Here is a 23,246-nt window from a genome sequence, read left to right on the forward strand (position 1 = left end):
GCCTTCAGCTCGGGTCATGATCCCAGGGTCCTGGGATCGAGCCCCGCATCGGGCTCTCTGCTCAGCAGGAAGCCTGCTTCCTCCTCTCTCTCTGGCTGCCTCTCTGTACTTGTGATCTCTCTCTGTCAAATAAATAAATAAATAAAATCTTTAAAAAAAATTATTGCTTTTGTAGATGAGGACTAGACATAATAATCTAAATTTATAAATCATAATAATCTAAATTGAATATATATATATATAGAAAAGATGGAATACAATAGAAATTCTTGGAATTTTTGGAATTCCAAATTCTTGGTAAAGGTGTTCCAAAACATGGAACACCTCATTCAATAAGTAATGCAACAAACATTTATTGAGCATCTACAATGGATCAGATGTTGTGCCAAGTGATGGAGATGCAGACTTAAATGACAAATGAACCCTGCCTTGTGTGAAATGCAGTAAGTGAATTCATTCTATACAACCCTGGGTTAGAATTTCTCTGGAAGCTCCCTCATTACTTGCCACTCACCTAGGGCCACTGTTATTTCCACCTTGAGATTAAAATCCTAGGAGTTCACCATTTATGGTCCCTGCTTTTCTGGGCTAGTATTCTTTAATGGCACCATACCCCATTTCTCTTCTCTTTGAACCACTGTCCAAGAAGGAAAACTGCATGACATCTCACATGCGATCTGTTATCTCCACCAGTGATGAACTCAGACATGGCAGCTGACCACTGGTTTCACCAAGCTCCTGATACCACCTTAGAATTTGGGCTGCACAAATGCTAGAAGTCAGTGCCACAGTGAGAACCAGGCCTTTAAGCTCGGTGAAGCTGACCATACTCCATAACCTGTCATTCTTGACCATAATTCTCCAATTTGAATGCAGCAACCAGACACATCTCTCTTGCTTTCATCCTCATATCTCTCTGGATTTCTTTCACCTTGACTCATCCCCCCAAGGTGTTGAAGATTGTAGAAATGGTTGTAAGTTCTGTGTTCCCTATATCTATGCCTCCTTTCAATGTGATCTTATAGGTCCTCCATCATCCCTACTGGTCTTGTAACTTGACGTGGTTGACAGAACATGGTAGAAGTAGTAATGTCCAACTGAGTTCTTAGCCTAGGTCTCAAAAGGCTTTGCAAGCTTGGACTTTCTTAGAAATCTACAACTGTCATGTGAACAACCCTAGGCTAACCTGGTAGGCTGAAAGAAGACATGGCAAGATGCTCCAGGTATCCCAGCAAGGCCACCGTAAATGAACCAGCTGAGCAAACCCACCATTTAACCATAGATGCATAAGTAAGCCCAGTCAATAGACTAAATATATCAATTCCCCCCAAAAATTTCCAAGTAAATCCAGACCAAATTTCTAATTAGTCAAATTACTGTTTCAGGCTACCATGTTTGGGGATGTTCTGCTACAAAGAAAAGCCAACTGCTCCCCAGGGCTTCCAATCCTCCATCTCAAAAACGTTCATCTATATCCTCCATAATCCACCACCTCAAAAAATGCACCCTTTACTTCTCTGCTCTGACTGAAACTTGGATTTTCAGTGAGGGTAATACATTCTCTGAAATCACCTCATTTAGATCTTTTATATTCCCCCATGACAAGCATGCTTGCCATAGGAAGGAGTGCCACTCTCAAGAACCACTCTTTCATACTCATGTAAAAATCAATCCTCCTTTTGGATATCTGTGACATCCATCTCTTCCAACCAGTATTACCACTCCTCATTAATATCACCTCTCTATGACAGTCCCCAACTTTGGAAACTAGAAAGCCATCTTCCCCTCCAATCTGTCTTGGGAAACTGGTCTTTTGAATACTTGTTCAATACCTAGAATCTAAGTTGGCTTACCTCCTAATATATAGCAAATTTCATGTCCTCATCACTTAAGTATCCATTTCCATAGCCATACCGTTGAACTTGTCAATAGCCAAAATTATTCCACCTCTGAAATATTTCAAATCTTAACCCATAAGACTGATTTCACTAACATACAAAATAATAATAAGAATAATTACAGGGGCACCTGGGTGGCTCAGTGGGTTAAAGCCTCTGCCTTTGGCTCAGGTCATGATCTCAGGGTCCTGGGATCGAGCCCCCCATTAGGCTCTCTGCTCAGCGGGGAGCCTGCTTCCTCCTCTCTCTCTCTGCCTGCCTCTCTGCCTACTTGTGACCTCTGCCTGTCAAATAAATAAATAAAATCTTTTAAAATAAAAATAAATAAATAAATAAATAAATAAAGAATAATTACAGAAACTTTTTCTGTGGTACCCAAAGAGTTATCTCAAAAAAAGTTACCAGAATCAGACACACATATGCCCGGACTTTTAAAACCATTTAGGGGGTGCCTGAGTAGCTCAGCTGGTTGGGCAACTGCCTTAGACTCAGGTCATGATCCCTGAGTCCCGGGATCAAGTTCCACATTGGGCTCTTGGCTCCATGGGGAGTCTTCTTCTCCCTCTAACCTTCTCCCCTCTCATGCTCTCTCTCACTCTCTTTCTCTCTCAAATAAATAAAATCTTAAAAAATAATTGAAAAATAAAAATAAATAAAACCATTTAGGGACAGGTAATTCTCATGATATGTAAACATCATTTATAAGCATAAATGAGGGGATATAACCCAGGAAACTTTTTTAAAAAAAAGAATGGTAGAGGATGGTAGAAATTTGTTTTCCAAGATAATAACTCATACTTGAAAGCTACAGTAATTAAATACTATAGAATGGTACCACAAGAGACAGATTAATAGAGAATAATAGAAATCTTAGAAATAAGTTCAAATACTTATAAGTATATAAATGTTTAACATAAGGTAAAGTAGTGAGTTAATCAGTGAACAAAAGGATTATTCAACAAATACTACTGGAATTACTGGCTAACTTATTGGGTAAAAAAAAAAGAAAGAAAGAAAAAAGAAAGTTAACCAGAATTACTATCTCATGCACAAAAAATAAGTTTATTTAAACTTAAAATGAAAAAGAAAAAAAAATTGAATTTTTTAAAAGGGCCATTCAGAGGTTAGAAGGTCAGCATTTTTATAAATAAAAAAGTCCTTTTTAGCATGAGTAAAAGATTCAATTACATAAAATTTTAAATCTTTATCTTGAAAAACACTAAACAAAAGAAGCAATATTATGAAAATACATTTGCAACATATAATGAGTTTTATTATAAAATGAGCTCTTACAAATCAAGAAGCAAAAATACAAATAACTGAATTTTAAAGTAGATGATTTACATGAAAAATTAAAAAATACAAATTTCTGACAAACACATAAAAAATAATTTCAACAACTCAGATTTTACGTCTGTTTCTTACCTCTGGGACAGGTAAGAAATAGATTCACATCTACAACTGTTTGCTCTGCATTTCCATTTAAGTGTCTAATACACATCTTAAGCAGAACATATCTAAACTGAACTTTTGATTTCATCACTCTCCCACACAAAGCTCACATAGCAGCCTTCCCCATCACAGTTAAAAACAACCTCATCCTTCTACTTCCTCAATCCAAAGCCCTAGGAGTCACCCTCACGCTTTTCTTTACTCATACCCATACCAAGCTATCAGAATATCCTACTGGCTCTACCTTCACAGTATCTCCAGAACCTAATATCCTAGCACCACTACCTATTGAAGCTACCATCATTTCTTCTCTGGATAACAGCAAAAATAGACCTGCCTTGCTTAAAATATGTAACTCGTACACTTAGCTCTTAGGGTAAAACTAAAACTCCTGAATCTGGCTCCTGCTTACCTCTCCAGCTGCATTTCACATCATGTTCTTGACTCTCCTCACATTGGCCACACCAATCACACCAGCTTCCTTTCACAACATCCTATCTCCTGATACAGAGCCCTTGCATATTACATTTGCTCAGCCTGACGACCTTCTCTTCACTAATGTAACGCTATTGGTTCATCTTTTCTCAACTACAACATCATTTTCTGAAGAATGCCTTCCCTGATCTCCTTGCTAGATGAAGTTCACTTACTGCAGACACTTTATCAACAACCTACTGCTGCAATGTTGCATGCATATTTGATCATTATATGATTAATGTCTATCTCCCAACTTAATTATTGTGTCTTAAAGGACAGACAGCAATCTTATTTTGTTCACCACTGTATCCCCAGTGTCTAGAAGAGACTAATTCACAGAAGGTGCTTACTATTATTTTTCAAATAAGTAAAGATTATAGAAAAGAGACTCACTGGTAAGGTACAAGTTCTATATGCATGGAACGATCATCCCCATACTACTATTTCTAGAATTATTCCAAGCTCTCTAGTTCCTAGGTTCATTGGTGGACATGTGGCAGACTCAGCCAGCAGAGTTAATCCAATTCTTACATTCCACTTCACATTCTACCGACAATCTCCCCAAGCTCCAGGTCCTTGAGCACTTAGGAATCATGGTTTGAAGGGACATTAACAGATGAAACCAATCCGTGAATAAGCACAGTGTCCATCTTGTTCTATACCAGCCCACCCCCTCCCTTCTTTTCAACCAACAAACAAAAGTGACATTTCTGAGATTCAGGGCCTGAGAAACTTTGGAGGTAGACTACACACATACACATAAATGGGAAATTCATAAGACTGCTTGCTGTGCGATGACCTAATTCGTGATCAGAAAGCTCAATTCTTTTATTGGTTTAGAAACATGACACTTACCCACAAAATAATGTGAAGAGAATGTGTTACCTATTGCATTTTTCCCCCTCTTCCTCCAAACATCACAGAGAATTAGCTTCCCAATGTAACAATAAGAACTCAGGCAAATAAATAAATAAATGAAGTTTGTGTCACATGTCTTCTTACAAATAATGCTACCATAAATTATGGGGACCTTAAATTGGCCAAAAAAGACTGAAATAGGTTGAATTAAAACTGAGATAATATCCAGGACAGTCTACACACACTGGATTTCAGCATTGCAAGGGACATTCATGCTGGTTCACTACCTCCTCCTGGATCACCATCTCTGAAATAGATTCAGGAATCAAGAGGCAGGGAACACAACTCTAAAGACATGGGTAAATGGGGGCATTTTTGCAAAGGAGAAAAGGGAATTTAAACTCATGGAAAATGCATTGTTCTAACGTTTTCTAGTACTGGGTTGCTTTTATTAATCTTCTTACTCTTACAAGACCTACAATAAAAAAACCAGACATCAGTGTATCTGGGACATGCATAGTTACAAGTTGCATGAGAACAGTTTAATTTAACACCAAGACAGCACAATCCATCTCAGCATGGCCACCTGGCATAAACTAGAACTATATATCTTATGAGACAGTAGCAAGCTTCAAAAAACCTGGGAAAGCAGACCCATGTGAATTTTTCCACCAAGTGCATTTAGAAAGAGACCACATCTAATGAAAACCCAAAGAAAATTTCAAAAAACAAAAAAGGTCTGGGGACCGAGGAGAAGAATTCTCCATGATCACTGACTTTTATAAGAATTCTGGTTAAGATAGTTTTAAGTTTTAATTCAACATGCTTCTCCTGTTCTTTCTTTACCAAAATCAAATAAAAATCCAACCAGAAGGCATTTGCTTTTGAGATTTCTTTCCTGGATGATCAAAATCAACAGTTTTTGTTCCATACATGAGGTACTACAAAGTAATGGAAAGTTGTGCTTCCTATAACAGACACACATCCTTCACTTTAGTGATGAGTACAAGTTTACATTTTTTGTCGCCTTTCTCACTGTGCAGAGAAATATTAACGATAATCCTAAAATTGTATTTCCTAAGAATATAGCTCCTTTGAACATGCAGTTAGTGCTATCTCCTGAACATCATAAATTGTGTGCTTCTCCATTCAAACCAACTTTCTGTTTCCACTAATATGTTACTCATCACATGAGGCAGCCTCTGAAACCCACCGCATGTGGTGCCACCCCTCTCCTGCCTACATCCGTTCGGGCAAGTAAAAGAACATTCCTAAGCTTTGGTTTCCTCGTCTTCATAACAAGCAAGAGAAATAATTCGTGTTAAGTTCTCCCACTCAGAATATACTTAGTAAATGTCAGCGTAAATCATAAACTCGGAAGCAGGTATTCAGAGACCTTACTGCACATTCGAGAAATAAGAGAGAAACAGGGCAACAAGGACAACTCAGCCACTAGCTAAGTCTTCGCTACTCACCATGCCTTCCGTGTCCTAGCAGGGTTGCCACTGCCCCGGAGCTGGTTAGAAATGCAAACTCTCACGCTCCACCCCAGAACCACTGAATCATAATTTTCATGTTAACAAGATCTCTGGGTGATTCATATTCCCACTAAAATTTGAGAAGCTCTGAGCTCAATGATGTGCTCCTGCATGCAGACCTCACAGCTCGTTAAACAAAAATTCAGGTCTCCGCAACATTATCAATGTATGTGTCATGGATCATTGGGTCACTTTCCAATGGCTAAAATCATAAATATTATATGTGTGTGCTATCTATTATGGTAGGTGGACTTCAAATTCTTTTTCCTGAGTTACTAAGCTTGTTGCACAAGTGTGGTGAGATATCTCTTTACAACTTTAAGTAATATTTATAAGTGAGGGACATTCTGAAGCCTGCCAGCCCAAAGTTTTTGTACACTATCAATGAAACTAAAGTATAAAACAAACAATAAGCCTAAGATCCGAGCCTCAAGTCTTTTTTTTTTATTTTTTATTTTTTTTATTAACATATAATGTATTATTAGCCCCAGGGGTACAGGTCTGTGAATCGTCAGGCTTACACACTTCACAGCACTCACCATAGCACATACCCTCCCCAATGTCCATAACCCCACCACCCTCTCCCTATCCCCCTCCCCCCAGCAACCCTCAGTTTGTTTTGTGAGATTAAGAGTCTCTTATGGTTTGTCTCCCTCCCGATCCCATCTTGTTTCATTTATTTCTTTCCTACCCCCCAAACCCCCCACGTTGCCTCTCAACTTCCTCATATCAGGGAGATTATATGATAATTGTCTTTCCCTGATTGACTTATTTCACTAAGCATAATACCCTCTAGTTCCATACACGTCGTCATAAATGGCAAGATTTCATTTCTTTTGATGCCAAGCCTCAAGTCTTAAAAATCTAGTACGGCCCATGGCTTTGGCCCAAGCTCCAGAGACCACATAGCCAGTTCCACAATACAAGGCAACAGTTTCAGTGGCTGGAGGGAAGAGGGTGTGACTAGGACCTGCTGCCATTCAGAAGCAAAATACAAGCAAAGGCTCTCAGGCATAGTGTGGGTAGATTACAGCAGCCATTCCAACGAATAGTTGTTTTACAGGCCTAACATTCCCAAGTTCCATTCTTAGCCCCACTAACTTCAGAACAATTTTTTAAAGCATTTTTATAGTTAAATAGTTTTGAATTTGGGGCCAGCTTTTGCTTAAAAAGAAACATGCCTGAACTGTACTCTATCACAAAACCATCTCTAAACTCTGAAGAGAGAAAATTCCTTTCTGACCCTTTCTCACACTGAACTCCTGTATCATAGTGTTTTCTTCATTTAATTTTTAATCTATGCTAATTTTATACAATCTGTAAATATATCCTGGAGAACACAGATCACATCAAGTATTCAAGGCAGCCACTAGGGAGCCCAGAGCAGCTGAGTGGCTATTTTACACATTTTGCTGGGGGTGGTAGGTGTTGGGCTTTCTTCTGTGATGGGCAGTACAATGTCCATTTCCTTTTTCTATGCAGTTGTTCTTCCTGAGTTACTACTTCCTACATGATGGCCAAAGTCAACTTGTAAGATGCTTTAAATTGCACATATCTTATTTTTCCTATTCTAATTTCAAAATGCCATTTTGTACGATCTCTACTGAGAAGAAAATGAGCTCATTTTTAAAACAATTACCTAACAACACTTCAGATAAGAAGCTGCATTTTTCTGCCTAAGATAAGTGTTTTTCTTCTCTTTTAAATTGAGTCTCATATGAATGATATCTAGATTATCGCTCTTTTGCTTGGGTATAAATCTGAAATCCTTTCACTTGTTTCAAATCCTTACACCACTAAGGAAGACTAGCCTCCTGATCACCTAAAGAGCCCCATTTTCAGTCTCCTAGAGTTGTGCCAGGCAGTATGATTTAATTATTATTACAGACAGATTTGCATAAAGCTTTCTTCTGAAGAGTTTTAGGCCATTTAAGCAATGTCATTAGATGGGCAGAGAAATTCTTTTGAGAAAATGTAATGGGGCATGAAAAATAATAAAAATCCACAAAATACATTTATTCAAGAATCTTAATAATGAAGAGAAATTACAATTCCGAGTATAGACCTAGAGGCTGAGTACTCTCTATTATTTTAAAATAAAACAGGATTAAATAGGCACAGCATAATGCCTCAGAATCAGAGGGCAGTCCCCCATGTTATGTCTTCTGGAAAACTACTCTCATTTCAGAAAAAATAAATTCAGTATTCTCTTATGCCATCTATGGAATTTACTGAAGATGCAGAACAGCAATTAACTTCGACAATAATTGCATATGGGCTCACCAGATGACACTGTGGTAAAACAAGAAAGTTGATGCTGCCATGGACTATCTCTCATTGAAGGATTTCCCACTGATTGCTAGTACCTCGTCAAGGTTGCTGGATACAAAGGAAAGAGCCACCTTGATGACCTTTCAGGGACAAGTGGTGTTTTCAGGTTTCCCTCAGCGCTGCCACCTAGTGCTCCTTCTTAAAGGGGAAATACACCCAAGACCTGTTTTTGGAATGATCTGGTAAGAGCTGGCAATATTTAAAAGCGCCATAAACTTTGACTCAGCAATTCCATCATTAGCAATGTACCCTGCAGATAAAGCCATATAAAAATGCACCAAGATTACTTATAAATGACATCCTGGAATATTATTTTTAATAAGAAAACAACAAATTAGAAGCGACTGAAATATCCTTTGATGGAGAAAAAGTAAAATTATACTAAATTATACATTGGAGTGATATGCAGCTCCTTAAAAAGTTAATTGATATGGGAAAATCTCCAAGATAAAGTCCAGGAAAATGTGTGATATCATTTACCATATATGCAAAGCCTACACCATGCATATGTGAGTGGGTGCACTGAGAATCATCTGGAAGGATAGTTTGGGAGGGAAGGGAGAAATAGGGGGATTTTTATGTTTATTTTACATCTTTTCAGATGGATGGAATATTTATTGTATGCATGCATTATTTTTAGTTAAAACATTAAAAATGCCGTACCGGTATGAAGAATGAGAGAGTCAGACAACTTCTATGACTCTGGACTGTAGTGTGGAAGATACAGCAACTAAAACATTGTGACACCGTCATCACCCTCTGATTCTGCCCTGCCTTTTCCTGACATCCCTGCTCTGCTACCAGCTGACTAATAAAAGTAAATTTTTTGTTTTTCTAAAGATCATTAAACCATATCATGTGATGTCTCGTATAGTCATTAATCTGAAGGTTATATTGTTAATTATTCTTGCTTATTAATAAATTGCCAGTTCAGTATTTTCCCACTGACTTGACATTTATCAGCTTTTATAATGCTTAAAAGATAACATGACCAATGCTTTTTTGAGGAGTTTCTGAAAAAGTATTAGCACAAAATTAATCATACTGTTTAAGAAGCCTATAGGATTATCTTGATGAAGTCTCTCTTTATTAAAACTTAGCTGATTCTTCTTTAATAAGTTTAATTATCTTGAATAAGTCACAAGTGAACTATTTTCTTGCTCTTTTTCAACATATACATATAGAATTAGAAAAGTGTATTCATTCTATGATTTATCCACTATTATTTTAAATACCAAATAAAGTTAATTTGGGGGAGAAAAGACTGAATCCAAACCTAGTGTTGGGGAACTTCACCAAAAAACCATAACTACCAATTGACCCATGAGCTGGACCCAGGCATTCAGAGGCTCTTCCCCTCCTCCCCTGTCCTTGGAATGTGGGTTGTTTGCCTTTCCCACATTGGATGGTGGGAGGGCAGGTACGGGAAGATTGGGAGGGCAGATGCAGGATTTGGTTAGTCTTGCCACCCAAGACAAGCCTCAACTGTAAGTTCCCTATTATTAAAATTCTTACCTACCAACCTGGAGTGGCCTGTCTCTTTCTGCCCTCTCCCTCTGTCCCCTGCTCACGGGGGCTAGTCTCAGATTACACCTGGGCAGCTCTGGAGGGTGGTATACATGATTTATAGTAACACCACTAGCCCTCAGCTCACTCAATTGTTTGCTGTGACATAATATTCGCTAGTAACTACAGACTTTTGGGGAGCTTTTTAAAAATACTGCATCTGATAGTAAAATAAAACATCTTCCTTTTGATGGTTATTTCTCTTTTTCATTATTGCATACATCCCCTCAATCAGCCCTGGCATTCTGGTCATGTAGCCCCTTGTGTCTCTGTAATGCCAACTAATTTATAATTGTGTTCATGCATAAGAACCTCAAGCACATACTGTGTATTTCCCACGCCTCCGGCATTCCTGAATAGACAGCTAAGTTTATTGGTTATGTTGCTCCAAAATGATTTTGTTTTTTAATGTAACCTATGTATGCTATTTAAATTGTGTTCTTTATTTTAAGAACAAAGAAACTCGTGGTGAATTATATCCCACTGATTTTTATTTCTCATCCCTATATTTACATATTCAGACGTCTCTGAATCAGTTTTATGACACTGTCATTCATTTAAAAAAAAAAATCTTCAGATTACTTAAGTGGTAGCCATTTAATCTCCATCCCCACTTTACTATGCATTTTAAGTGACAGGGATAGAATCATCCATATTTGCACACTAATGTGAACATAAAAGAGTTAAACCTCCCAAACGACCATCTCCTACCAAGAGAGAGAGAAAAAAAAAAAAAAAAAGCTCTTTGTCAGAGTATACATATAATCTGCTTTTCTTTTCTATTATTTGAGATTAATGAAAATAGCTCATAAATATATGAAAAGTTGCTCATCTTCATGATTCATCAGGGAAATCCAAATTTAAACTATAATATGAAATCATGTGCCAACATCATTTATCATAATGCCTCAAATTAAAAAGATCAAAAATGCCAAATGTGGGTAAGGGTGTGGAACAACTGGTATAACCACTTCAGAAAACAGTTTGGCAAAACAATTTTACAAAAGGTTAAAAAGTTTTGTCATACTGTAAGAGACTCTTAAACTCACAAACAAACTGAGGGTTGTAGGGGGCGGTGGCGGTGGGGGGCAGTTAGGGAGAGGATGGTGGGGTTATGGACATTGGGAAAGGTATGTGCTATGGTAAGTGCTGTGAAGTGTAAACCTGGTGATTCACAGACCTGTACCCCTGGGGCTAATAATACATTATATGTTAATTAAAAAATTAAAAAATTAAAAAAAAAAACAGTTTTGTCATTAAATAAAACAGTTTAAACCCCTGAACAAGAAATTCTACTCAGGTATATACCCATCAGGCAGGCATAACACCAAAAAGCATGTAAAGAATGTTTACAGAATGACTAATTATAAAGGACAAAAATGGACAGCACCCCACTGTCCTTCAGTAATAAACTGCACTCTGGTACCTTAACACAAATGGAATATATACCACAATAAGTATGAGTAATTGATATCTACATGCAAAAATATGGATGGATCTCACAAACAGGATTTTGAAGGAAAGAAGTCAGACATAAAAGAATATATAATGCATGATATATTGGTTCTTATTGACAACCTTGGTCAAGACTTATCCAAAATACTGAGGAAGAGAGTGCCTTGAAGAGAGTAGTATCATATATCAAAACACAATTTGGAAAAAAAAAAAAATTACTTTCCCTTACATGCTAACTGTGTGATCGCAGAAAAGTCATCTGACCTCCCTGGCCTCATTTTTCCTCTGTAAAACAGAGATAATAAAGCTTTACCTCCCCCAAAGCAAATGACTGTTCGGAAGATTTCTAAGGTCCTGTGGGGCTTTACATCTATGACCCAATGAGATAGTTTCACTGCTTTCTACTTTCATGAATAAAAACACAAAGAGTTCTTTTAACAAAAACAATAATAATAGCTCACCTGTTCCAAGCCACTTTACATGTATTTACTCATTCAGTCCTCATCCTAACCATATAAAATAGATACAACTATTATAGATAAGGAAACTGAGACTCCGAGAGTTTTGGTAACTTGACCAAAGTTGCACAGCTAGTAAGTGGTAGTCAGAATACAAACCAGAAAATCTAACTCTATTAACCACATACTTAAATACTCGATATGCAAAGACATTATAATAACTTCATTTTATCTAAGCAGACAGGACTTTTTAAATTAAGTTTAATATAATCTGTTGTCTAATCACCACAGAGCATATTAAAATGTAATCTATATTATATATTGAAACTCTGATTTTGTTCAATCAAAGGAAGGATGATTTTAATTTATTCATATAAATCAAGGCTTTTTAAGGCAGTACTAATTAAAAATAACTATTGGTACTAGACAAGCACCAACCAATTTTGGTGGGCACACTCACATTTCCTATATTTGATGCCTCTCCAGAAAAGGAAGGAAAAACAGTCTTCCTTGTTATTGTTTTAAACATAGCCTTTTCTGCAAGACATTATAGTATTAGCTCCAATTGTCTCAGATTCCCTATTTTCATGAATCACCTTCTCTGTGAAACAGAGCTCTGTGTTCAAAACTGAATCTTTAATTTTTTTTTTTTTTTTTATTTCAGTGACTTTCAGTAACTTTCTGTTTGCTAGAACTTTCATCAATTATTTTCTGGCAGTTCTTTTTGTTTTCTTAACCTGGGCTGAGATTTTACATATTTTAATTGGTTGGACCTCATCCTATTTCAGAGTTAAAGTCACCCAAAAATATTTAACCTTTACATTTTCCGGAGTTATCTTGAATTTGTGTCAGTCAGTCTCTTTGTTAGCTGAGAGCCTGTGACTAGGATATGGTGACTGTGGCTGCAAATGGAGAAATGAGAGGGATGGAGGCAAAGTCTGCTTACTTTGCACCACAGCCTAGAGTTAGCCAGGACTCCCAGTGGTTTCGCATGGTAAGCTTAGTTACCAGTGGATAAAAGTAGATCACTTAAATTAATTGTACCAGATGGGTGGGTTTTTTTAAACAGATTTTTATTTATTTATTTACTTACTTACTTGAAAGAGAGAGAGAAGAGAGGGGAGGAGCAAAAGAAAAAGAAAAAGCAGACTCTGTTGAGCACAGGGCCCAAACTCAGAACCGCGAGATCGTGACCTGAGCAGAAATCAAAAGCCAATGCTTAACTGACTGAGCCTCCTAGGCACCCCTACAGTATATGGTTTTAAAGAAGGAGGGAGGCTCAAAAAGCACAGCACTTCCAGTTGGAATGTCTCTGAGACTTCCAGCTAATTGCGTGTTCATGGACAAGTCATGCACTTGCTCTTACTAGGAAGACAGAAGCAATGCCTGCCTTATAAAATTGTTGTAAAGTTCACATGAAGAGCAGAATTCTGTGCCTTCTAAGTGATGGGAGTAATATGACTTCATTATAGTTGTGATTATTATTACCTTAATTATTTGATGTTGGCATTCCTACCTTTGGATCTTCTGTCTCTGTTTAACTTCACCACAATAGCTCAGGGCTAGGAGCAGGAAGAGGCTTAGCCCCTCCTTCCAACACTTTCTTATGTAGATTCAAATAAAGAAAAGGGACAGGCTTAGTTCTCTTTGACTTCTTTCCCAGAACAACAACTTTTTTACTATTCACCAGTATTTATATTTGGATAAAGAGCTGGAGCTGAATTTACAGAAGGAAAATATAAAGCAGACTGCAAAATAGGGGGGCTTAGGGTTGCACAAACAACTCTGTTAAAGGGAGCCAGAAAGCATTCAATAAAGAACACCAAAGGCCGCCGGCCACTTGCACTTCTTTTGTTCATTTCAATCTTGGCAGTCAAATTCAGCAGTTATTTTATATGTTTTCCCTTCCAAGGACTTTGGAAACAAGTGATTAATCTCTTTAAACCAGTCTCACTAAAAAATATATTTTGTTAGTTTTATGTCCTCAAAGAGGCCTTTGAGCAACAGAGTTGCAAAGACAGGATGAGCGCAAGGTCTAAGAGGAAGGCTTATGGTTCTCTTTTAAAAAGTAAAAAACATAGAGCTTAATTCATGCTCCACTGAAATTAAGTTCTCATAAAGTATAACAATGATAACACTGGGAACACTAACATAAGGAAATAAGACTGTCATATAGAGACACACACACACTCACTCTGATGTAACTATTTGCTTCTCTCACTCAGCACATATGAAAATCTGAATAATCTAAGCAAGTCAGTTAATGATGATTAAATTTAGTTTAAATGTTTCCTTTTCTTTTATAAAATAAGTTTTTGCAAACTTTTCACAAGCACATTTCCTGAAATATTTTGACTGACTGGTTTTTAAATTGCGCTTGTAGAGACACGTTCCCAAATAATCTTTAAGAATATTTACCGTATGAACTAAATGCTTAGTTCCCTTAGGAAAAAAAAAAAATTCTGTGGGTGTTTACAGAAAATTTCTTGCTAGCTCTTGTAAATTGTTGAATTCGTCAGAATGAGACATACTCCGAATACTCAAAATACAAACAAATACAGGCACAAATCCTTTATATTCCATGGCACTCATTCACTGACTAGAACCAGAAAGATAAAGTCACTTTATCCTTAATACTTTTAACCACAGAAAATGAAAGACTCAAATAAATAATTTTGGCATTTCTTCAGTGGTGTTGTGGTCCCCTCACTGATTACTTACTTGCAGCTTTCTCTATGATCTATGAGACAAACACAAGTCAATTTTCAATCATTAATACCAAAGTCTGCCAGAAGCACTTTGCATTAATAAATCTCAAAATATTTTACCATTTCATTAAGTCTAACTGCATGTTGTTGGGAAGATTTCAAGCATTGTCTGATTTAGTAGGCAGCTGACTGTTGGTAACAGAGACAAATGGTAAAATCAGAATTGAAATTCACTACTTCTGACTAATGCATCTATCATGATGGTCCATTATTTCAATCAGGCTGCCTCTAATAAAACTGACATCACTTAATGCAAATCTACTATATTCAGGGGAAACAGTGCAGAAGTACGTGTGCAAAGAAGGATAAAAGAAGTTAGAGGAAAAAGTCTGATTCCAGCTATTGATGTGTTATGAATATAAAGTCCTAGAAAGGGCCCTTCTTCCTACATCTATCTACAAAGAAAACTACCGAACATCACCACCAGCTTTCCGATACTAAGATAAGTTCAAGGAAAAACTCAAATGACTCCTCACTGAGGAAATTAGCTAGTGACACATGTAAGAAAAAAATGCATTCAGTCCTTCCTGGATCAGCCAAACCTATCTGACTAGGCTAATATACTTTCGTGAAGTGGATTGGCTTCAATGTAAAGTCTAATAAAATTAAATATAAATGAGCTCCTGAGGGAATTAAATCAATGGGCTACAAAGCGACTTCCTGATTTTTTCCTGAGAACTCGTCACTTTCACCAGCAACAGCACACTGCACACTGCGTAGGCAAGAGTCGGGCATGGCAGTGGTGAACGGAGCACGGCGAACAAAAGCCCCATCAAAAGGAACCATTCATTCTCAGCCCCTCTTTCCCTCATCCTTTCCCTCCCCTCCCCCACCTCTGTCTTTGCGCATGCGTCTATGATGATACTGCGCTCACACCACCCTGCATATTCTACAAACTTTTCCGTTCACGTTTCCGTTTACATAGCTTCCTATTCCTTTGGACAAAAATAGCTAAATTTTAAATGCTTCTTTTAACAAGAATTTAAGAATAGTCTTTTAAAACGTAAGTGACATAAATGCAAAGATTTCCTGCTTAAGGAATGATACAGAACCTACTTTGGGACAGCTACAAGTTCAGAGAGCATTTCCCAACATCTGAAGTGAACCCTACGGGACTAAGAAGGTCAAACAGCTTCCCCACTCAGGAGTTTGAGCCCTTTTTTCATGAACTGACACCACGGCCCCGTCCACACTGGACAATCCTATGATAACGTGCTCTCAAAGCTCACTTAAATCGTGGATTTCCTCCATCCGGGTGGCTGAGTGTGGACCATTCTTAACCTATTCTGCAGGTATGGGTATCAAGTGGTGCAATGAGAGAAATGCCTATTGCTAAGTTCCTTACAGATCTTTCCTACTATTGTCACTATACAGAACAGATTCCTCTAAGAAAAAACTTTCCTGTTAAATACGAGTATAACATTTATAAATGGAAAAGAACTGATCAACCAAAGTAGAGAAGGTATTCTTCCAATTCACATCATTTCTAAAAACTTTTTAGGGTGCCCAGATCAATGATGAGTAAGTATTTATTAATAGAAGATTTGTTTTTGCCAAAACAAAGTATTCAACATAAAAGTTATGCTCACATTTGCATTCCTTACAGCACTTGCCATCCACATACGCAAGGGCCGACTTAAGGGGGCAGTCAGGAACCGGACAGATCAGAGTTTCGCACTGGATGGTTCCATTCTGAGAAGAAAGCAATATTTAAAGAATTTCCAAGTTGCAGTGTGATAGCCTGAAACTACTTTTTAATCCTAAATTTCAAACTCTTCACATAGAATGCCATAAATACTACTTTTCTTTGTGTTTATTAGACAGTAAAACCCTTACTACAGAGACTTACAGTAATATGAATTGGTTCCTAACACAGTTGGTGATTAGCTCCCATCTTCTGTCCAGTGAGGATGCTACACACCCTAGAGTTCTCCCCCTTCTGGAGTTAGATGGAAGAAAACATGGATAGAGGGAGGAGCACACACTGACAACGAAATAGCAAGCTAGGGGCAAGCCTCATGTCTGCCCAGATTATGCACAAAATGAGCATCTGCAAGTCAAGGGATTTCTCAAATAGCTGCTGCCCTCCTGCAGACCTAGTCTTGGGACCCAGAATCTTCCCTCGGATATCTAAGCACCACCACAAGGCAGCACCAAATTGCAAACAGAATGGCAAGGAATTTATTTCCTGATGGTCAACCAGAACTCCCAGGCAGCTAGCTGTTTTTCTAGTCACCTTATTGACCTCACTATACACATCTTGCATTTTACTCAATTTGATTTTTGTCCCCATTTAACAAGTTGGGAAGGTTTTACTGCATTGGTAAATGCTATAATTTTGGTGGAAACATTATATTTTCCCAAAGAGAAGTCGTATGATGCATGCACACACACATGACTATTTCACGGGTATCTTTAACATTTTTAATACATGAAATTCTGTTTTTTGAACAAACTTGATGAACTTGGAGAAATTTCTTTTAAAGGCTAATTCACAGAGACCTCTGGTCTCTTTCCCGTAAATGACTTTAAACTGATGAATTCATGTGAAATTTAAAATTTAAAAACCAAACTAGTCTTGACCTTTTCTTGGAAAATGAATCTATTTTTGAAATAGTAATGTGTTAAATATTCTACTTTATGAGTATGCAATTAGAGAAATCATATTTATTTAAATTATCTGATTCTTATTCCACCACATTAGCAAACTTTTAAAGATTGCTAAGGTAAATTCCATTATTTGTCTGTATGGCCCAATCTGGTGACAATATTTCATGCTGCATATAATTTAGTTTTATTAAAATGCATTAATAAACCCATGAGGGGAAAATCCCTTGAAATGTTAAGGAAAACGGATAAAATCCTTTGGGAATCACCTTCACTAACCCAATTTAAATTGTTAACTTCATGTGTGCACCAATAAACTTAAGCTTTATAGCATTCCTAAACCATAATCATCTTTATAGGCTAGAAAGTATCTTTAATAATGCAACACGCAGTTCTTTAGATTTGACCGGGTTGGCTGGCACTTTAGTGTTGTGTCTTGACGAAATGGGTCTTGAAATTTTCATGATTACATTGTTTTAATAAATTTTTAAAGAGTGGGGGCATCTGAGTTCCCTTCGTCTGAACTCTCAGAGGAAGCCATACCAGGCACGTGCAGTTCTTACAGCCGTCTGTCCAGGACTCAAATTCTCGGTAGGTGGTTCCCTTCGTGGTGCAGGTCCTCTCACAATAGCACTGATCCAACCTATTCATTCGCTGCTCAGCTCGAGACAGCTGTGGCACAAAGGAAGGGGTTCACAGTGTTCACCATTCCAGCAACACAGAAAGGAAAAATACTTCAGTAGGCATAGGAATTTTTCTGCATATAGCAGTAATGATGGCTGGGCCCATGTATTATGGTCATCAATATATTACAGCCTATACTTTAAAAGAAAAGTTTTTTCCCTCTTCTTTTTGAGGTAAATTTCATTCCTGCTTTTGGGTTTAAAAAAAAAAAAGGCATGATTTACAAGATATAAATGGGGGCTAGGTAAAAATGGCATCACTCACACTGCAGAAAAGGGTTTTCCATTTTTAAAAATGTTTAATTTTATGAACATGTTTACTCAAGTGAAGAAACAAATCTCAGAATTTGTTGTGTCAGAAACAAATCATAGATATATGAGACAACTTGCAGGTTCTTAGTAACTACTATGCAAGGTGACAACAGTCTGGTGAAATTGCAAGGAAACTTGACACGTGCTCAGGACAGTGAATAATCCTACAACAGCAACACAGTGGTAGAAAGCATCTGTGGGACCATTCCCTTGACATAATTCTAGGGTCCATATTCTTCACAATGCCCCCTCACCTCCATCCTTACAAAGAAAAACTAAGTAAAAATAAATAATAATAAAAGCTAAAATAAACAATAAATCCTACTGCAATAAGCAATGTGAAAATCAGGTAATCTGCCTCATTTCTGATTTACCGAATCATTTGTTACACAGAAGGCTAGGGTTTGAATATTTATAAGCCCTCTCCTTGAGCAGAGATTTAGATTCAATCCCAGCAACAGTGTAGAATAAGAAAAGTCTCAAAGGTGAACATTTGTGGTTATATATATAAAAAATAAACTATAAAGAACCTCACAGATTCCTGAGCTCCCTGCACTGTATTTCTAAGTAGCTTTTACCTTGGCTGATGTTTTGGCCAAAATATCCTGCAGCTCCATGATTTTCTGCACGAGTCCATGGAAGTCATTGCAAGTTGGACAGGCTGGAATCACAAACACTACATTGGTCACGTTGTGTTTATAAGGAGGTCAATCTAGTTAAGTCCAGGCTGACAACTAACATATGGGACCTCCAATTTCAAACTGACATTCTGGACAAAATTAAGCAAGAAACTCACTTTTTACCACACAGCGCAAAAATGGACTTACTGCGATTAAGATCTGGGCACTGAGCAATAAATCCTTGGGGCATGACAAGTAATTGCACATCTTGCATTATACCCTGTGTGCGAAAAATTTTTAAAAAGATGTATTACTTTCATCTACTCAAATGATGTTCAACAGTCAAGTTCATGAAGGAAAACATTTACAAGATAGACTCACCAAGATCCCCGAACAACATCTTTTTGAATACATTACTTCTACTTCAAACCAAAGGGAAAGAAATACATCAGGCAAAATAGATGATTACCCATGTACTCTCCTATTGATAATATTTTTAAAGCCTTAAGATTAAATGTCAAGATATAATTAAGAGGGAATAGTCATGTTGTTTTGAGAAGTTATTTTTACTTAGCCACTGGAGAAAGGCTTGAAAATGACCTTTAAATACCAACCCGAAAATCACTTCTGGTTTCAGCAACAGTGAAACTGATACCAATTTTAAACTAACTGCAGCCATCAAAAAGAAAGAGATAGAAAAACTGAGTCATAAGTGCAATACTCATCTGAGCATTTCTCATTTTTCAGTCAGATCTTTTAGAACTAATTTCTCAATTTATAAAGGACAACAGATTCATTAAACAGCTGCCGCAAGACTTAGTGACAAGTGCTTAGGAACACGGAAAGTTGAGCGTGAAATTTTTAAACATTCCAGCTACAAATGACCCTTTTTCTACAAAGGGCCACATCACATGTCTGTATGTAAAATTTACATGTATCCTTAGTCACTAAGGCTTAATTAGCTTCCACCTTCCGGAGCTCTTAAAGCAAAGGCCAATGGTAACTCAAAAATAACCTCATCAGACACACTCCAGCTGTCCCTTTCATCTACCACCCTTCTCTTCCTTCATCAACTTTACATACATTTTTAATTAATATTTCACTTCATTCCTCTGAAAAATGCAAACAGAATGTCTAATGACAGGGTGACAGTACCAGTATATTATCGAGACAATTTTGAATGTACTTACAAAATAACCAAATATTGGCCTATGTCTCCTATGTGTTTAATTAATAGCATAGTATATGAAGAATGTCAGTATGAATGATAAATATTTTAGTATATTGTGTGGAATTGCTGGATCTGTTGTTTGCTTGGGGTTTGGATTAAAAAGGCAACTTCTATACAAACTCCTATCACTTGGAAGCAGCAACATGAAAACAAGGCTACCATGTACAGTTAAACAGTGTGTGCACTGTACAACTCCACTGGATACCACTCACAGTCTATAGTAAAAATTATGACCCCTGAAGGAGTACTAGGAATAACGGACATGTGAGAAGGATTCTAAGGCCACTTCTGGGCTCCATGGGAAAGACTGCCATGGTTAAATAGAGGAGAGAATTGACATCTACAGATTTGCCATCCCTTATGTGGCAAAAAAAAAAAGCACTGATTGTTTAGGATCTGTGAGCACGGAATCAATTCCTCATGGCAGGCTTTGGGCAAGTCACTTAACCCCTTTGAGTCAGTTTATGCACAAGTAAAAGAAAAAAAAAAGAGCCTACTTCAAGGCTAGGAAGACTAAGATTCAGGAATAGCACATAGAAAGCACCTGGTTTCCAGGTAACAAACAGTTTTAATAAGTTTGAAAAACACCTTCCCAGAAACACAGAGCTTACTTAGAACACAACTTCAAAATCACTGGTACCTACTCTACCCAGAAATCCATGAGTTGGACACAGAACCTATTATTCTTCAGTTAACAACCATACGCTGAGCCACTTCAATGTTATAAGTATTGTCTCAGTCCCTGGGGGAAAATGATTACACTACCGGTTTGCAGTCAAGCAATTTTTTGGACTTTATTTCTTCATCCTTAAGATACAGAAATTCAAATGAGATGTCTTTTGGATCATCTACAATGATGAAATTCTATGGAGTGTGTCTCTAAATAGGCACTAACAAAAAAGATACAAATTATGACTGTTTCCTAGTGTTTTGACAGATTTGTGCATATATATGTATTCTCTTTTCACTTTCTGAAGTACAAATAGACCATGAATAGTGAATATTGAAAAGTCTTCAATCCTCTTATTACTAACAACCTTGTAAAAGTATCATCAAAGGTGATGTTTCAGTGGCAGTTTGATTATAAATTAACATCTTAGGTATTTAATACCTTGAATCCCTAACCTCAACAATGATGTTAGTTTCCTGACTGCCACTTTGTGATCATCTGTGTAATGTCAAAGATCAAACTTATTCAGGAAAAAAGAGAAAATACTGTAGGTGAGCTAAATAAAACCCTCATGTTAAAAAAAATAGACAAAATGGAAAAAATATACAAATCAATTATTATTTTATTTCACACCACAAAAAGCAAAACATGATTTTCCAAACTCATGAGAAAGCATTTATATTTCTATGTTGTCATCAGCCCTTAGCCAAAAAATACCTTAAAATATCCATGTGCATTATTTCTCTGTCCCAGCCAAAATGTTGTGCCCAGAGGCAAGTCTGTGGAGGGCTTTTCCACCACTCTCTCATATATTCTGCAAAAAGGAAATATCAGACAAGCAGTGTGAGTTAACAGTCGTATCTTAGAATCTTCCCCTTCATAAACTGAGAACATTTCACTTACTTATTGCAGTCAACATGCAAAATCAAATGGGAGGCACTGATGGCTAAAGAGAGCTTGTGCCACTTGTCATCAGCCAAAATGTACGGAAAGACTTCCGTGTGCGGGTGGTGACTGCCTGAGCGGTAATGCAGTCTGACTTCATTCCGATGGCCGCTGCTCTCCAGTTCCAGGTACCTGCACAGAGAAAAGCCACATGGGGCCCAGTGAAAATAAAGTTCCAAAATTACGGGCATGACCTCGAGCCCCAAAAAGATAGAGTCTCATGCTTTTCCTATTCCTCTCACTGAGGAAAACTAAACATTATATTGTGAAACAGACATAGGGAGGTCTAAAAGATGGAGTAAAGAAAGAAAATCAGTGAGAAACCTTACGACCTAAGGTGCTGGTTTCCTAGGTTTTCTTTTTGTCTCATACATCCCAGATTTCATTGAGGAAACCAGCAACCTGGGGTACTAGTGAGTGCAGACCAAAAAAAAAAAAAAAAAAAAAGAAAGAAAGAAAAAAAATATGTGATATAGCTATAGATACCCTCTTACAAAAGCTTGCTCTCTAGCCAAGGGCCAGGGAAATGGAAGCTTCATGAAAGAAAAACTTTTAGAGAATAACTACTCTATTCCTGACAAACACCACAGGGAAAAAAAAAACAAAAACAAAAACAAAAAAACCTGGCCCCATCCCCAAACAGACAGTAAAGCTTGTGGGGAGCCTAGATTTCTACCTTCCTAAGGCACCCAATACCTCCACTAGGGTGGTGACAGAAAAGGCCAAGTAGAGAACCAAGACTTTAAACCCAGATGGCATCAGCGGAGAACACATTGGGGCAGAGCCTGGACTTCCACCTCCATCCAGCAGTTACAAAGTGTACTGCCCCTTCTCCACTGGGATGGTGTCAGAGAAGATGCAGTGGAGAGTCAGGACTTTCACCATCACCCAGCAGTAATGAGACCACCCCAACTGCAGTGTCAGTAGAACCATGTGGGGAGTTGGAACTACCATCCCTATCCAGAAATAATACAAGCTCCTCCTCAGTTCTCAATAGAAGGCCAAGTGGGGAACCTCTTCCACCTGAAAGTAAAAAGATGATACCTTCACATCTCTTACCAGATTAATGTCACAGAAAATAGCTAAAACCAGGAATTTAAGTAAGGCACAAGTCTCAGAACATTATAGAAAAATGAAATGAAATGTTTCATTTCAAAAATGGAAGACAAGGTTTCAACTGAAAATCATATGCCATATCAGAACCAAGATCTCAAATTTAATGAAAAGATAATCAAAAGATACCAACACTGCAATGATAGTTGTTAGAATTACCTGCCTACGATTTTGAAGACACATAGACAAAAACAAGAAATTATAAACACATTTGGACACTTGAAACAAATGAAAAAATAGAAAGACTCAGCAAACAAATGGAAG

General features: G+C 37.4%; 1 protein-coding gene across 4 annotated transcripts in view; it reads right to left on the minus strand.

Annotated features, from left to right (window-relative positions):
- NELL2 (neural EGFL like 2) overlaps positions 1-23,246 on the minus strand; it is a 400,524-nt gene that overhangs the window by 223,838 nt on the left and 153,440 nt on the right. For all 4 annotated transcript variants that reach the window (XM_080811935.1, XM_080811936.1, XM_080811937.1 and 1 more), the window contains exons 5-10: positions 21,828-22,001; positions 21,642-21,738; positions 19,231-19,303; positions 18,982-19,064; positions 17,952-18,080; positions 16,391-16,493 (exon numbers count right to left, since the gene is read on the minus strand). In XM_080811935.1, coding sequence (XP_080668061.1) covers positions 16,391-16,493; positions 17,952-18,080; positions 18,982-19,064; positions 19,231-19,303; positions 21,642-21,738; positions 21,828-22,001 — 659 coding nt within the window. The remainder of the gene's footprint in view (positions 1-16,390; positions 16,494-17,951; positions 18,081-18,981; positions 19,065-19,230; positions 19,304-21,641; positions 21,739-21,827; positions 22,002-23,246) is intronic.

This window comes from Martes martes, assembly GCF_963455335.1.
Source record: "Martes martes genome assembly, chromosome: 8".
NCBI lineage: Eukaryota > Metazoa > Chordata > Mammalia > Carnivora > Mustelidae > Martes > Martes martes.